General features: G+C 42.8%; 1 protein-coding gene across 1 annotated transcript in view; it reads right to left on the bottom strand.

The window, feature by feature from the left end:
- Positions 1-16,681, bottom strand: part of EML6 (EMAP like 6) — a 288,057-nt gene that overhangs the window by 57,542 nt on the left and 213,834 nt on the right. The window contains exons 18-23 of the mRNA XM_068970681.1: positions 16,094-16,296; positions 13,274-13,385; positions 12,874-13,001; positions 8,177-8,318; positions 5,141-5,293; positions 4,847-4,978 (exon numbers count right to left, since the gene is read on the bottom strand). Of these exons, the coding sequence (XP_068826782.1) occupies positions 4,847-4,978; positions 5,141-5,293; positions 8,177-8,318; positions 12,874-13,001; positions 13,274-13,385; positions 16,094-16,296 (870 nt within the window). The remainder of the gene's footprint in view (positions 1-4,846; positions 4,979-5,140; positions 5,294-8,176; positions 8,319-12,873; positions 13,002-13,273; positions 13,386-16,093; positions 16,297-16,681) is intronic.

Raw genomic sequence — 16,681 nt, forward strand, 5'->3', positions numbered from 1 at the left:
GTGGAGATTCCTTAAAAAACTGGAAATAGAACTGCCTTATGACCCAGCAATCCCACTGCTGGGTATACACACCGAGGAAACCAGAATTGAAAGAGACACATGTACCCCAGTGTTCATCGCAGCACTGTTTATAACAGCCAGGACATGGAAACAACCTAGATGTCCATCAGCAGATGAATGGATAAGAAAGCTGTGGTACAGATACACAATGGAATATTACTCAGCTATTAAAAAGAATACACTTGAATCAGTTCTAATGAGGTGGATGAAACTGGAGCCTATTATACAGAGTGAAGTAAGCCAGAAAGAAAAACACCAATACAGTATACTAATGCATATATATGGAATTTAGAAAGATGGTAACAATAACCCTGTATGCGAGACAGCAAAAGAGACACAGATGTATAGAATAGTGTTTTGCTGGACTCTGTGGGAGACGGCAAGGGTGGGATGATTTGAGAGAATGGCATTGAACCATGTAAATTATCACATGTGAAACGAATCGGCAGTCCAGGTTCAATAAATGATACAGGATGCTTGGGGCTGGTGCACTGGGATGACCCAGAGGGATGGGATGGGGAGGGAGGTGGGAGGGGGGTTCAGAATGGGGAACACATGTACACCCGTGGCAGATTCATGTCAATGTATGGCAAAATCAATACAATATTGTAAAGTAATTAGCCTCCAATTAAAATAAATTTATATTGTAAAAAAAAGAACAATTCCAAAATTGGTGCTAAATATACCAAACGTATGAGGCTATTTGCAATGAAAACGGGAATCAGATGTCCTATTACAGCTTGAACTGTTCATTGGTTAACGATCTTACAGTCCCAGTGTTTATGGAAATGAACTAACATCCACTAGAAAATACTCTTCCATGTTTTCTCTCCATATATATTTTTTCTTTCTTAGGCATTCTGTGCAGAGGTAGCTGATGTTCCTGCAAAACCCCGATGTGCTTTTTGGTTTTCCTGGGACCTGTGGTTGCCATGGACACGGAAGGCTGCGGAGGCTGACGGCTGAGCTGTTCCGCCCCTGACGAGCCAGCTGGCTCCAGCAAACGCGTTCACTATTTTTGACAAGATCAAAGGAACGAAACAGACCCCTGCTCCTAAATTCTGCTCTCTACCTGCTGCAGGCCCTCCAGGCCCTGCGTGAAGAGCCAGGCTGATCCTGAGGCACCCTGGCACAGGTTGAAGGCACTGGGGTATCAGGAGCAGAAGAATATTGATATGACACAGGTCTCATGGCAACAAAACTGGAGTTAAACCAGGGATGCTTCATGCGCACACTTGCTCTCATTCTCCAGATGGTATAACTCCTCCCTAAAAATCAAAAATATTCTGTTCTCCTCTCAGGCCACAGAAACCATTTGGTCTGATCCTCTTAACTGACTGAAGGGGCCACTTAGGATGAGAGGTAAAGTGGCTTTTTAAAGGTCTTGGCCTCCGTTCTCTCACTGCGTTTTCGATCACCCTGAGTGTTGGCTGGATCGCAGATCTAGCTTTGGGCAAAATTACGGAAATAGTAATTCCGTTTGCCTCTCTCCCTGCGAAGTGATGGCTCTACATCGATGGCCTTCATACAGACCTCCGCCTGGCCTCTCTGTGGTGGCAGCTCATGGTTCCCGGGCAAGGGCTTGTTCTTTCCACCTAGGGTTTATTCCTCTTTATATTCCTACATCTGACACAGGGCCTACAATGCATTTGAAGAATAAAAAAATAAAAACCTTCCCCAAGTGTAAATACAGCTGCAATGTCCCATATCATAGCCATTTAGGATAGCTACTGTCAAAAACAAACAGAACCCAGAAAATAACAACCGTTGGTGAGGATGAGGAGCAGTTGAAACTCTTGTGCACTGTTAATGGGAATGTAAAATGGTATAGCTGCTGTGGAAGATAGTATGGAGGTTTCCCAAGAAATTAAAAATGGAATTTTATCCAGAAACTCCACTTCTGGGCATATATTCAAAAGAACTGTATACCCCAATCATAGCTATATTATTCACAATAACCAAAAACTGTAAGCAACTCAAATATCCACTGACTGATGAATGGATAAACGAAATGTGGTATGTACACATAAAGGAATATTCAGTCAGGTCAGTTGCTCAGTCATGCCTGACTCTTTGCGACCCCATGCACCAGAGCACTCCAGGCTTCCTTGTCCATCACCAACTCCCAGAGCTTGCTCAAATTCATGTCCATTGACTTGGTGATGCCATGCAATCTCTCATCCTCTGTCGTCCCCTTCTCCTCTTGCTCTCAATCATTTCCAGCATCAATGGAATATTATTCAACTTAAAAAGGAAAGTAATTCTGACACACGTTACAACACGGAGGAATCTTCAGGACATTAGGCTAAGTGAAATAAGCCAGTTATAAAAAGACAGACACTGTATGACTCCACTTATATGAAGTACCTAGAATAGTGAAATTAATAGAGACATGAAGTGGAATGGTGCTTGCCAGGGGCTGGGGGAGGGAGTAAGGGGAATTATTATTTAATGGGTACAGGGTTTCAGTTTAATAAGATGAAAAGATGGATGAGAGGTGAGATGGCTGGTGGTAATATCTGCACAATAATGTGAACGTATTTAACACCCCTGAACTGTACACTTAAAATGGTTAAGACAGCAAATTTTAAATTATGTGTATTTTATCACAAGTAAAAATAATTTTAAAGTAATCTCCTCAATCAAAAACATATTCTTCCTATGTCCCATTTTCTCTTGGTTCTTCACTCCATAAAACATTAAGTAATAATTGGTTTTAACTCCCTAATGGTCATTGTAGTGGTAGGATTCACATACTGTGTCAGGTGGGGTGTGTGTGTGTTGGGTTCTAAATATGACTCATCACACTCTGGTCTTCATATGCATAAAGATGGCCCTCAGTGTTCTAAACCTTTCTCACAACAGGGCATAGCCAGAGATGTTAGCCAGAAATCAAACAGGATGAAATCCTTGTTTTCATTTTTTTAAAAAGCAAACAATAAAGCAGAGGCTATCAAAGAAGGGGTTGAGAAGCGGCTGCTTACACTCACCCCTCACCTCCTGGGCCTCACTGGTTCCTAGACGCCTCCCAGGCCCGTGTCCTGCCTATTTCCACACACCAGCCCAAGCCCCTGGCACTGTGTCTGCCTGGCCCTGACGTGAAAGTGAGCGGGACTTATCTGATCCCCTTTGCCCTTGTTGGGACTTGCACCTCTCACAATGAATGGTACGCATGCCTTCCTTGCTCTGTGTAAAACGCCTGCGGGTTGTAATGCTGATTAAGTCCAAATTCCAGCGCAGTACGTATAGCTACAAGGAAATTCCTGCTCGGCAGAAGGGTCAGTCAACCACCACTCCTTAAACAAGTGCATGAAATACATTGGCATCTCTAAAATAAGCTGTTTTTGGTTGAGACCCTCGTCATCTCTTTGTCTTGGTTTATTTCACTTGCTTTCCATCTCCAGACTTGCTCACCCTTCCCACGACGGTAGGGAAAGCCCCACTCTAATCTGGCAGAGTTACCTAATGCTTACGGGATAAAGTTCAGGGTTAAACTTCCTAGCATGACCTAATAGTTTCTTTCCTTGCTGTCTCGGCCTCGTGGCCTCCCCTGCCTTTCTCGCCCTCAGCCACTCAGCATTACTGTTTCTTAATCCCCCTGTTCTTCCCGCCTCCACATGGTAGCACAACCTGTTCCTTCCCAGCCTGGAACGCCGGTCTCAGACATCGCCATCTGTTGAACTTCTACTCATCTTTCAAGATCCATCTCAAAGGTCACTCCTTCTATGAAGGCTCCATGGATTCCCCTGGGAGCTCTTTCCTCAGAGATGCTGCTTTCCACCACATGGACTAAACTTCGCTGAAAGCTGGGAACCTGCCCATTATAAAATGCCTGCCCTGGATTCTAACATCAGCCAAGTCCCTGGGGTGGGTTTTCAAAGTGATCCACCCTAGAGCACCCCAGGTGCTTACTGCTGGCTTGGGCACTCTGAGCCGCTGCTCACCACTTCCCTTGTGACCCTCTGGTCTGTGCTCTGGTGCGGTTCAGGTACCAGCCTGTTCCCGCACTCAGTGATAAACACTGCAGAGAGTAGGAATCACGTCTCACTCCCTTCTGGACCTTCCACATTTTCTGGCTTCAGACTTTTTTACATGGCAAGAGCTAGATCTGCTGCATAAGTAAACAGAGAAATCTCCATGGCATCTGTGGGCATGACCTGGAGGAGGGAGGGGATAGGTTGGGAGTTTTGCGAGAAATCAGAGAAACTCTAGGTGAGCTGAATATAGCTTCCTACCTCCATTGGAGGATGAAAATGACTTGAAACTTCTTGGGCAGTTCTCTGGTAGACAGAAAATTCGTAGGAAAAGGGAAGGCATTAAGGAGGAGATACAAGGCAAGGACATAGTGTGCCAGACCCAGAGGTGGCTTGCTATGGTAACAGAAGGCATCATATATCTTCAACAGTCTTAAAACTCAATGGCTGAGTTAATAATTATAGTACTGGTAGTGATAGTAGTAACAATAATAAAAAGGTGGAAAAATACTAAAAATTTTAACAACTTATTGACCAGAGATATAGTAATACGTCTTTTGTTACCCGAACATCATTGACCAGAGATGTTTCAATCTTCACCTACAGGACAAACTGCCGGCCACAGGCAGTAACTTCAGCAAAAATCCCCCAGTTAATAATGTGTTAATAGCAGCTACTTCTGGGTTGTAAAATTATAGTCGTTTATGTTGTAAGTTTCTCTTTAAACTGCCATTTGCTCTTGGAAATCATATATGAATGGACATGACTTTTAAAAACTGAAATTATATTTTAAAAGCCACAGCATACTTTACCTCTAGAGTCCCAGTCAATGTGTGTAATATAACTAGAAGCACCTTTACAGATGCCAACCCTTTTGCTTGTCAGGACGTTGTAAATATCCACAAAGTTATCATGGGATGCCACGGCAAGGTATTTTCCTGTATCTATGAAGAAAAATCAGTGATTAACAGCAAAATATTTCATGTGGGAATTTACTTCCAGGAACTGAGCATTTTAAAATGGGTTAGAGGTTAAGGAAATAGTTAAAAAGAATCCACTCTTGCAACTTTTTGTCCCAACATATTTTTACAAGTTTTTGCTGTCACCTTTTGAAAATTTAATATCAGAGATCATTTCTTTTCTGTGATGGAAGGAGACCATGTCTTCAACAGTGTCAGCATTTACAACCAGGAAACTCCCATCATTCAAGCCAACTGCTAAGGCTTTCCCATCTGGGGAGAAGGCACAGCATCTTCCACCTACAAAAGAATTCACAAACAGCACTGTTATGATCCGTGACTTTGCTACCAAACAAATGAAGAGGGGGGAAATGTACATATAGTCATGGACCTGTGACTGTGTCTTTAACACTGCTGGTGAGAACTAAAACTTCATAATTTAAAACATTTCTTACCACCAAACCCAAAGACAATAATCATTAATATTAAAAATAAGTTTTCCATTTCTCTGTGGTTTATCCATTCATTTTTTCATATATGAAGACCTGGAGTTTTCAAGTGACAAGCAGAGTGAAGCAGGAAAAGGAATAAAGGATTAATAAAACTAGTATTTCTTCTCCCAAGATGTGATACTTAAGAATGGGACAAAATTTCCAGAAACTGTTTTTTTTTAATACCATGCTTTACACACAAAATTTGCTTTGGAGCACCGTGTTGTTCTGCTTTTAGTCTCTCTAATCTCTGAGCCGTGGATTGTAATGCATAATTCTAGAGGTGGAAGATTTTATTCCCGTCTCTTCTGTCATGGGAAGAATGAAGTACGGACATTCTCTCCAAAGGTCTCTGCAAAACTAACCAATACTGGGCTGAGGGGACTACATGATGAATGCTTTCTAACGCTGTGCAGGGTCATGGGAGGCACTTCTGAACGTGGAATACGGAGTATGTTAAATAGGAATCCTACTTAAGGATACGCCCCCTCCTTGGCCATGTTTTTATTGTCAAGATATTGGTGAGCACAGCCCCAGGATGGGTTGGTCATGCAGCCTTGGGCTAGGACATTCCAAACTGAGTTTCCACCCCTCCCTCCCCATCCACTGTTTCCAACAGGCTGAAAAGCCACATTCACACCAGTAACTTTCAATGGGCTCATCTAAAGTCCACCTTCCTTCTTTTCTTCATCCATTCACTTTGCAGTTATTTACCTACTGTGAATCAGGCATTGTGCTAGTGCTGAAAGGACAGACAGACCAGCCTGCCCTTGAGGAGAGTCACCAAGCTTAGGTCAAGCCTAAAGATTTATTGCACAAACCAGGATACCCGAGAGCGAAAGGGAGAGCTATTAATAATTACACCAGGACACCAGCTATAAACTGAGTTGAATGGCCATCCTATCTCAGAGGTGTTCGTAGTTGTTCTTTTGAACTCATTTTTAACCTGGTGAATAAAGTCCATTGGCTGATATTCAAGGTACTCACAGTGAGTACTTGGTCTGTTATTTTCCCCGGTGTAAATGAGTAGCCTGATTATTCACCTCTGTGGTAGATAAGAGCATGAGCTTTGGAGTCAGACTCGGGTTTGAATCCTGGCTCCCTCCACCACTTATGAAGACCCAGAAGTCGAGTGTAAAGTGCATCCATATGGTGGAGGGAGCCAGCGGCACGCAGTGGCCACAGGTGTGCCCTCTGAAGCCACACTCCTGGGTCTGAATTCAGACCCATCACTTACTAGCTGCAACTGGGCAAACGACTAAAGTGCTCTGAGCCTCAGTTTCCTAATTTCTAAGTGGAAACAATAGAGGCCTTACTCACCAGGTTCTCGTGAAAACCACAGGCGGAGTGCTAGCACAGCTACTGGCTCAGTGGTGTCAGCCACTGTCATTATCATCACCACCGTCTTGACACCTTTTCTCACTTTATCCCCCTAGACTTGTCTCCCCATGTCCATCTATAAAAGCACCCAGCACAAACAGTCTAGGGGCCAGGCCCCAATCTTATCCTTTCCTGTCTTAACTTTCACAAATCCTTTGAGCCTCGGCTCTCGTTTTCCCCAGTGGGGCTGTCCCTGGCAGTGGGCCTTACCCTGAGCCTCCGTGACACCTTGTTTGTGCCAGAGATCTTCCATTTGTCTGTTCTCACCCACTCTCCACCCTGCTCTGTGTCTGGAGCTGGCCTGCATGGACTCTACCAACAGGCTCCCTCGCCCCCTGGCTTCTGATGCATTTGGTCAGGGGGAGCATGAGGGAGGGTACTCAGCAGGAGGCTGCAGGGAAGGTACAGTGAAGAATGCATAGAGGGTAGGGAGGCTGGGGCATGTTCTCCCCTGGCTGCCTCCCTGCGGGGTCACCGCTTGCTGGCTGAGGCTCTGGGCTGGACGGTTACTGCCTCCTGCCAGGCTGCCATCTCACACAGCTCTCACTCTCCTCTGTTCTTCCTCTTGTCCTTTCAGGCCCAGGGCTGGCAGTGGTTACCAGCTACTACTAGTTGCATTGTACTGCACTAGCCCTGGTCATTTCCCTACATCCTGCCCGCCCCTTCATAAAGAGTCCAGTTTTGAGACTCTTCAAATTACCCAATTTAAATGGACCAGCTGTTGCTGGGACTCTGTTCAAGTCTTGTCCATCTCTGACACTAGAGATGTGACTGTTCATCCTGGGATCCCCAGTGTCTGATACATAGAAGCTGCTCAATAAATGTTTGCTGAATTTCTACTTCTTGGTATAACTCTTGGTTCTCATGCATATAGGTGCTTAATACATATTTATCTGTTTCTTGTAGTTAACTATTATTTTTAAACCAAGTTTCCTTTTTCAGTAATAAAATCAGTTCTGGAGACTGTCAGACATAAAGATAAACACCATTCTTTACAAGCTGATGAGTTTCAACTGACTCCCACAATTCAGATGAGAAGAGGAAGGACATATTGCCCCCAGGTGGCAAATGTCTATGCAGTGCAAGGAAATAAAGAATAGAGCTGGGCACGGATGCATCAGGCCAGCCTTCTGGAACCATCCTCCATGTGATTAGCTATATCTGTAGCAATAAACACTAAGTCCCCGTTTCCAAGCATATCTGGGAGCACATAACAGGCACACACAGTAAATATTAGTTGAATGAATGGGTGAATGAATCCAATACTTGTGGTCGTAAACACTTTCACAGATGTGTAAGGTGACATACGCACCTTTTTTGAGTTTCCTCACTGCCAGCATACGGTGCTGGGAGGATAATTCCCAGATCCGGAGGGTTTTATCATCGCTCACTGTTGCACAGATGGGCAGGAGGGGGTGAGCTGCCAGGCCCCACACTTCTCCTTCCATGTGCCCCTGTGAGGAAGGAAATGGGGCAACAAAAATCAGTTCAATGCTTCTCAGCGAGCCCTTTCCAAGAGAATCCCAAACAGGTTTAAACAGGAACACACACCGTTTGAGCTTCCTTGAGCCAAAATGATTGTACTGAATAAAATTTTCACTTGAACTTGAATCTAAAGCTGGGCCTACATGATACTAAAGCATTCATCTGAAAAGCAAAGGATGGATTCATGTTGCTAAGTTTTGTTTATATGATGCCAAACATCTTCTCACGTAGAAGCATCCTAGTGAATAATGAACTGTCCTCATTTTATCCTGTGATTTGACACTGAATAAACACAGTATGTATGTATCTCCTAGTAACACAACTTGGTCACAAAGACACAAACTACTTTCTTCCATAAAACCATATTCTAAAATATGTAGGTACCACTTATCTATATCAGAGGAATTGGACAGTAATATTCTTGCTAATTAATTCCATTTCAGTTCTGTGCACATCATTTGGCAGAGCAGAATTAGAGAGATCTAAAATTTTATTTCCAGTATCCTGGGTATAACTTAGGGTCAGCATTTGTTCCCAAATTTTTTTATCCAGTGATCATAAAATACTGAAAGGGGCTTGACAAGCATTGGACCAATTCCGCATGCTAATGTCTTATCACAAACACACTTAGCTGGCTTAGAATAATAACTGTGATGAAATATATTTAATGAATGAATAATTAGGGAGAAAATGAATCTGATTCTTCTAACATCACTCACTAAAGCAGTGTAAAGAATAGATTAGACATGGAACAATAAAACAGACCAGATTGTTTACTGAATTTTTGCTTTTAGTGGCTAATTATGAAAAGGCTTTGCTTAGTAAAGCACAAAGAAGACCATACGCAGGCATCTGAAAGGTGTTTGTAGTTGGAATGCTTTGGGGGAACAGGTGGCTCTTCAAAGAGAAATTGGACGATTCCAGTTTGACTGGGGAGCTGTTTGAGCAAAACAGTAATTTGGCAGAAGATAGAAAGTTCTCAATACTGCTGACATTCAAATATCTGAGCAGGGCGTAGATACTGTTTTTGAGTTTATTAGATTTGGAGCACCTTACATCCCCAGTTTTCTAGTTTTCTTCCCTTGGGAAGCCTCCCACACTGAAAGCTATGGTCTGAGGCTGGGTCAGGTGCGAGCCCTCTCTCGTTCCCCCTAGACTGCATCTGCCTGAAGCTCTTTTACAGACCAAGTCCTTTTGTACACTGAGGACAGGGTTGTGGGGCTCTGCTGCTGCTAAGTTGTGTCCGACTCTGTGTGATCCCATAGACGGCAGCCCACCAGGCTCCCCCATCCCCAGATTCTCCAGGCAAGAACACTGGAGTGGGTTGCCATTTCCTTCTCCAATGCATGAAAGTGAAAAGTGAAAGGGAAGTCGCTCAGTTGTGTCCGACTCCTAGCGACCCCATGGACTGCAGGCTATCAGGCTCCTCCATCCATGGGATTTGCCAGGCAACAGTACTGGAGTGGGTTGCCATTGCCTTCTCTATGGGGCTCTGAGACCCTTTCAAATCACTGCTTCATATATTGATTTAAAAGTTGTATTTCCTTAATCTAATATGACTGTGTACTTTGATTCCTGTATAACATAGGGATGCTCAGTGAGTAAGGTAGGCAGGGAATCTCTTGAATGGCACCAGGAAATGAGCTTGGGACCTTCCTTTCCTCCTGACCACTCTAAAGCTGATAATAACCAGCTGCACAATTGAAAGTTGATTATATTCGAAGTATATACAATAGGGATTCTCAGAACTCACCTCCTGTCACTTCTCTCTTCCCCTAAACTAGTCTCTTAAAAAAAAAAAAGCAATCTATTCCAAGTGATGGTGACTTCCACGGACACTGTAAAAGTGGTTCTGAAATCTTCCCACAGCAGGACTGCCGATGGTCTTAACCACATCGTCTCTACTGTTCCTTAAGTTTCCCTCGGGGTCCACCTCTCAGAACAGGACTGTCAGCCCCTTCAGTAGTCCTATTCTATCCTGGGTAGCACACAGCATAGGGCTGGTCTTGGCAGGAGCACAGTAAACACTGATTGAACTGAACTACTGAGTTCTACCCAGGAGGAACAGGCAAATGATTGACTGACCAGAAGATGAAAGACAGATGCTGAGATAAAAGGGAAAGAATGGCACACGTGTAAAGAGAAAAGAGTGTTCTCCCAGCTCCACTGCCTGCCCAGGGCTCAGGGCGCCCGGCTTCTGCACTGTTTCATGCAGTCTCCACGCTGAGATGTGTGGAGACACAAAGAAAAGGCTCTGGTACCCGACAAAGCTTGGTACGAATCCTAGCTCTCCAGTTCTTAAGATGTGGCTGTGGGAAGTTCACTGGGCTTTAGGCCCTTAATCTATAAAACAATTACAACCAAGAAAATCTGTTCTAGAGATGAGAGAGGAATTTTGCACAATGGTATTGCCTGACACACAGTCGAGTGATCAATAAATGACACTTGGATAATTGTATTAGAAGAATGATAGAAACAAATACAGAAAAGAATTGAAGAGAATGTAAAACTGAAAAGACTTTGTTATTGAGTTTAAAACATATTTAGACAAAATTAGTTCAACTATAATACTTTTGAACCTGAGAAAATGTTAGAGCTTGAATCTTCAAATGCTGCTTAAATCCATAGTATAGCACAAATCTTACACACATATTTAGCAGTATAGCACATACTAAATAATTTGAAGTCTCAAACATCTGGGGATTGAAAGGAAACATTTCATGTTCAATGAAATTAAATAAACCGTCATGGCCAGAATGAGAAAGAAAGGTAAGAGCAGCTGGAGGACAAAGATGTCACCCCTTCTCGAGGTCGCACCTCAGTTTTCAACTTGGGCTGCCTGGTGCCATCAGCTACAGAGCTTCTGAGGTTTGTTTCTAACACAGGAAACATTATAAAACACAGATTCTTATTCAAGATAGCCAGGGTGGGGCCTGGGCACAGGCATTTTAAAAACCTGATGTGTGTGCAGACCTGCTCTCAGGGGTAGCAAGTCAGAGGGCCACTTTCAGTGGGATTTTGGGGGTCAGGTCTAACACAGCAAGCCTGCAGGCAGGCATCAGGTGAGGGAAGGAGGCAATTCTCCTCCACTGGACCCACAGAAGTCCCAGAGCTTAGATAAGCAGTGCAGATTCTTTCCACTCCACCCTCTGAATCCACCTCCTCATCCCTGCCCAGGCCTCTTTCACCTCTATGATTTAGTCATCACCTCCAAAGACACATGTCACTCATCAGGTGACATGTGATCACTTCTTGGATCTTTGAGGATACTGCTGATGCTTATTTTAATCTGGTATTATCTGAATCACATTTTTGAGAGGAGAGGAAGGGTAAGGAGTATGTTATATGTTTATGTGAATTGAGGCTGAGATTAGAATGATGCACAAAACCTAAAGAGACACATATATTTGGTGTGTGCAGAGCAAAGACTTTTTTTTAGTTTGACACATTTTTGACAGACTGAGAGGAAATATACCCAAGAAACCCCATCCACATCTGAACCTGATTCAGACAATGAGATTATGGACTCTGAATAGATGCTCTAATGGGATAAGGCTCTTGGGGATCCTGGGAGTGGGAATGTATTCTGCATGTGGTAGGGACATGATAATTGGTAGCCAGAGAGCAGACTGTGCTGGACAGGTGACCCTTAGGATCCTCCTGGCTTTCACACTCAGTGTAATCACCTCCTTTGAATGTCCTATAGCCTTGTGGATGTGTGCATGCTAAGTCGCTTCAGTCCCCACAGACTGTAGCCCACCAGGCTCCTCTGTCCACGAGATTCTCCAGGCAAGAACACTGGAGTGGGTTGCCATGCCCTTCTCCAGGAGATCTTGCTGACCCAGGGATTGAACCAGTGTCTCCTATAGCTCCTGCATTGCAGGCAGATTCTTTACTGCTGAGCCACCAGGGAAGCCCCTCCTATAGCCTTATTATCAACCAATAACATATGCAAAGGGGATGGATGTATTATATGTACGTGATGATACGATTATGTTATTTCAAGTTATTTAAAGGCATTGTTTTTATTTTTCTCTTGCTTGCTTTGAGGAAGCAAGCAGCCACGTTGGGGGAACCCCACGTGATGAGGAACTTCAGGAAGCCTCTGAGAGCTGAGGGTGGCCTCTGGCCAACAGCCAGCAAGAAGCAGACACCCTCAGTCCTGTACTCACAGGAACAAAACTCTGCCAACAACCTGAGTGATCTTAGAGGCAGATCCTTCCATAGCGAAGCCTCAGACGAGACCACAGCCCTGGTCTTTATTGCGGCCTTACAAAACCTTAACCAGAAGACCCAGTTAAACTGTTCAGACTCCTGACCCACAAAGAAACCATAAGATGATGAATGTTTTTGCTTCAAGCTACATTTGTGTCAGTTTGTTATACAGAAATAGATAATACAACGTTTGCCTGATCTTTGGAGAGAATGTCTCCTTTAATTTGGCATCCTAAGTGTCCCCTGTTGCCTCACCCTGGCTCTAGCTCTGATGTGAATTGTGGTTTAGAATATGTGCAAACACAGTACCTGAACAAGCAGTGTCATTGGGCCGCTTTTATCAATTTCCAGGATCTCTCCATTTTTTGTTCCCACCAGGATATGTCCATGTCCCAAAGTGATGGCACGAATTGAAGGATTATCTTCCAAAAGCAAGCCTGAGGAGGGCAAATACTGCATTTAATATTTTACATGCTGTATTTAATATAACAAAAATAAAATGATTATAGTGATTATATAAGTTCTGTTTTTATAGTTCCAAAGTACTAAGTACTAGGCAATCCTCTTTGAATTTCTACCAAAGGCCACAAGCTCTGAATGTGGAAGAAAAAGGGAGAGTTGATTTGGTCATGGTTTTCTAAGAACTTTATTACTATCTTTTTCATTCCTATGAACAGAAAGACTTCCATCGCATACTCGGGAGTGGCACCTTTTGAGCTAGTTGACAAGGCTGCTCTTTTAATGGCATAAGTCTTCAAGCATCTTTCAAACATATCATCCCAGAGCTCCACAATTCCATCCTTTCCACCTGTTACAAAACCCTGTAAAGGCACACATCAGAAGGATTATATACACATCAAAGTGACAAGGATCCACCCAGTCTCAAAAGGATTCCCCCCTGGGTAAAGAAGCTTTGTCTGTGTTTTCTTCTTAAGCATGGAGACTGAAAAATCTGATGATAACATCATATTTTCTGGACACATCTCTCATTTCTCTAGCACTATTAAACACTTTCTCATTGTGTGTCCATTTCACTTTCTTCAGACCATTGATTCGAGTTTAGTACCCTGGATTACGGATAGCTGTTTCCGTGCCCAGTTCCCTGACTGGGATGTGGGCTGCTAGAGAACAGGACCAGCCTCAAAGTTTGCAGAGTTTCTGATATCTCATGCTCCTGCTGAATGAACTGGAATTAATGTCACAATAAAAAATGATTGCTAACTATTTTAAAATGTTTACTTCTAGAAAAAACATCATTATTTTTCTATTAAGAATAACAAGTATTTCATGTAACAAGAATATCTTGCTCTTCTGTTCATGAGATATCAATTTCTACCATAATTAAGATCCAGATTAATTTTTATAAAACCTGGAAAGTATAAAGCCTAACATATTGGATATTTTTTTGCTAGACAATGATCTTTATTCTTATTCTAAGTTTATGATTTCTTGGCTTTATTAGTTTTCCTTTCTGGCAACTATCAACTGTTCTTAGAAATTTTTTAAAAAGAAAATTACTGAGTAATTCATTCTGTTTTCTCAAAAACTTTTAATTTACTTCATTTCAATGATGTTGAAAAGGAAATAATATTTTGAAGTTTATTGCATTAAATATCTTAAATATCCTTATTTATCCTCATTATAGATTGTGAACCTATAGACATTTACTCCCAAAATTAAATCTAAATGCAGTATATTATAATGTGATATTCCTGCTTTTTCCCATGATCTTTAAGCTTTAGTTACCAGGCAATAAAAGAGTTTAAACATGCTATATCACATCAACTTCCGGGCCTGCAAAAATGTTCTTTCTGCTTTAATCTTTTCTAAAATTTGCAGTTTAAGCAAAACAAATTTGCTAGTGAAAAACAGCTTTATCACTAAAGAAATCATTGTAATTACACATCTAACAAGAACCTACTTCTATAGCAGAATCAGCATATTTACCTGGGAATAAGCAAATGCAAAATGAATCTTCTCTTAATATGCTGTATTGGGTGGCTTAGGCTGTTTGGAGGTCAAAGAACATACATAAACTGGTACCATTAGCAAACTAGCAGTGAATAAAATACTCCTATTTTCTGGCAAATTGAAGGAAGTGTTTTAAGAGCACTGAAGGGAAATATGACCTTTTTAAATTAAACAATTTTTTTTGGCCATACCTTGAACATACAGGATCTTAGTGCCCTGACTAGAGATGGTACCCATACCCTCTGCAGTGGAACCATGGTGTCCTAAACACTGTACTGCCAGGGAAGTCCCCAGTGTAATCTTTATTTAGAAAGAACAAGAACAACACCACCGCAAGCCAGGGGGTTAGCTGGACAGATCAGGACAAAGACGAGCCTGAGTAGAAATACAGCTGGTGTGATGGTTAACCTTGTGTGTCAACTGACTGGCTGCAGGGTACTCAGATTAAACATGACTCCTGTATGTGTCTGTGATGCTGTTTCTGGATGAGATCAATATTTGAACTGGCAGACTCATTAAGCTGCCCTACCCAATGTGGGCGGACATCATCTAATCCTTTGAGAGCCTGAATAAAACAAAAGGTAGAGGAAGGACAAAATCGCCCTCCTTTTATTCCGATTGATTGAGCTGGGGCATCTTATCTTTTCCCAGCAGACTAGGGTTTACAGCACTGGCTTCTCCGGTCCTCAGGCCCTCGGACTTGAACTCAATTACACCATCAGCTTTTCTGGGTCTCCAGTTTGCAGATGGCTTAGTGAGACTTCTCAGCCTCCAAAACCACACAAACCAACTCCTTATAATGTCTCCTTTTTGTATATGTATATCTCTGTCTATATCTACATCCTATTGGCTCTGTTTCTCTGGAGGATCCTGACTAACACAGCCAGGACTCTGACATGCTTATTAAAGCTGAGCCTGTCTATACAGGAACAAGCTGGTTATCAATATAGTGAAGTTGCTCAGTCGTGTCCGACTCTTTGCGACCCCGTGGACTGTAGCTTACCAGGCTCCTCTGTCCATGGGATTTTCCAGGCAATAGTCCTGGAGTGGACTGCCATTTCCTTCTCCAGGGTATCTTCCAAACCCAGGGATGGAACCCGGGTCTCCCGCATTGTAGATAGACGCTACCGTCTGCGCCACCAGGGAAGTCTAGCTGGTTATCAATATAACTTCAGGTCAAATTGATGCGAGAGACAATAATCCAGCTACTAGGCACTTCCAGATCTCTGCTCATTATGCCACTGAGGAGGAAGACTGGGTAGAAATATTTCTCAGACTCTTACTACTGTGTGCCTACATTTCTCTCAGCACTTCTTAAGGAGTTCTTAGGAGCAACAGCCGGGAAGAATAAATATGAAAAAAGAAGAGACAAACTGCACATAAAGAAATAATTATAAACGAAAGAGAAATTTAAAGACCACTTGTGCTTCCCCTCCATCCGTGACAACTACATCCTAATTCAGAGAGCACTGTCTTCACACACAGGCATCCTCTTGGTGTGGACCTTGCTAAGCCTAATTTAAAGTTCTAGAAAGCTAATGAGGAAAATAGTCCATACCTTATCCAATGCATACATAGCGAACACAGGCCCGTCATGAGCTTTCACTGTCTTCAGTAGGAGAATATCTTTCCAAATAAAAATATCTCCAGTAGCTGCTCCTGAGAACACCAGATCTTCCATTCGCCCATAAGAAACACACATCATTGTTTCCAATTTTCCAACACTTCCAAAAATTCCTCTCTTAGAGGTGAAGCCCCCACCTGGAGTGGACCAAGAGTACTTAATACTTTTTGAAAAATGGACACTTTCTATGAGCATTTAGAATGACTATCTTCAGTGGAAAATCCAGTGTGTCTACATTGCTTTGTTTAGTCTGACTTTTTTGCGACCCCATGGACTATAGCCCATCAGGCTCCACTGTCCATGGGATTTCTCAGGCAAGAATACTAGAAGGGGTTGTCACTCCCTTCTCCAGGGGATCATCCTGACTCAGGGATCAAACCTGTGTCTCCTCCATCACAGGTGGATTCTTTACCACTGAGCCACCCAGGAAGTCCCATGTGTCTACATAAAGGTGTATAAAAACGGCAGAAAACATCAGAACAAAAACATTATAAAAGGTTTTCTCCTTCACGCATTTTCAGT

This window comes from Capricornis sumatraensis, chromosome 1 (assembly GCF_032405125.1).
Source record: "Capricornis sumatraensis isolate serow.1 chromosome 1, serow.2, whole genome shotgun sequence".
NCBI lineage: Eukaryota > Metazoa > Chordata > Mammalia > Artiodactyla > Bovidae > Capricornis > Capricornis sumatraensis.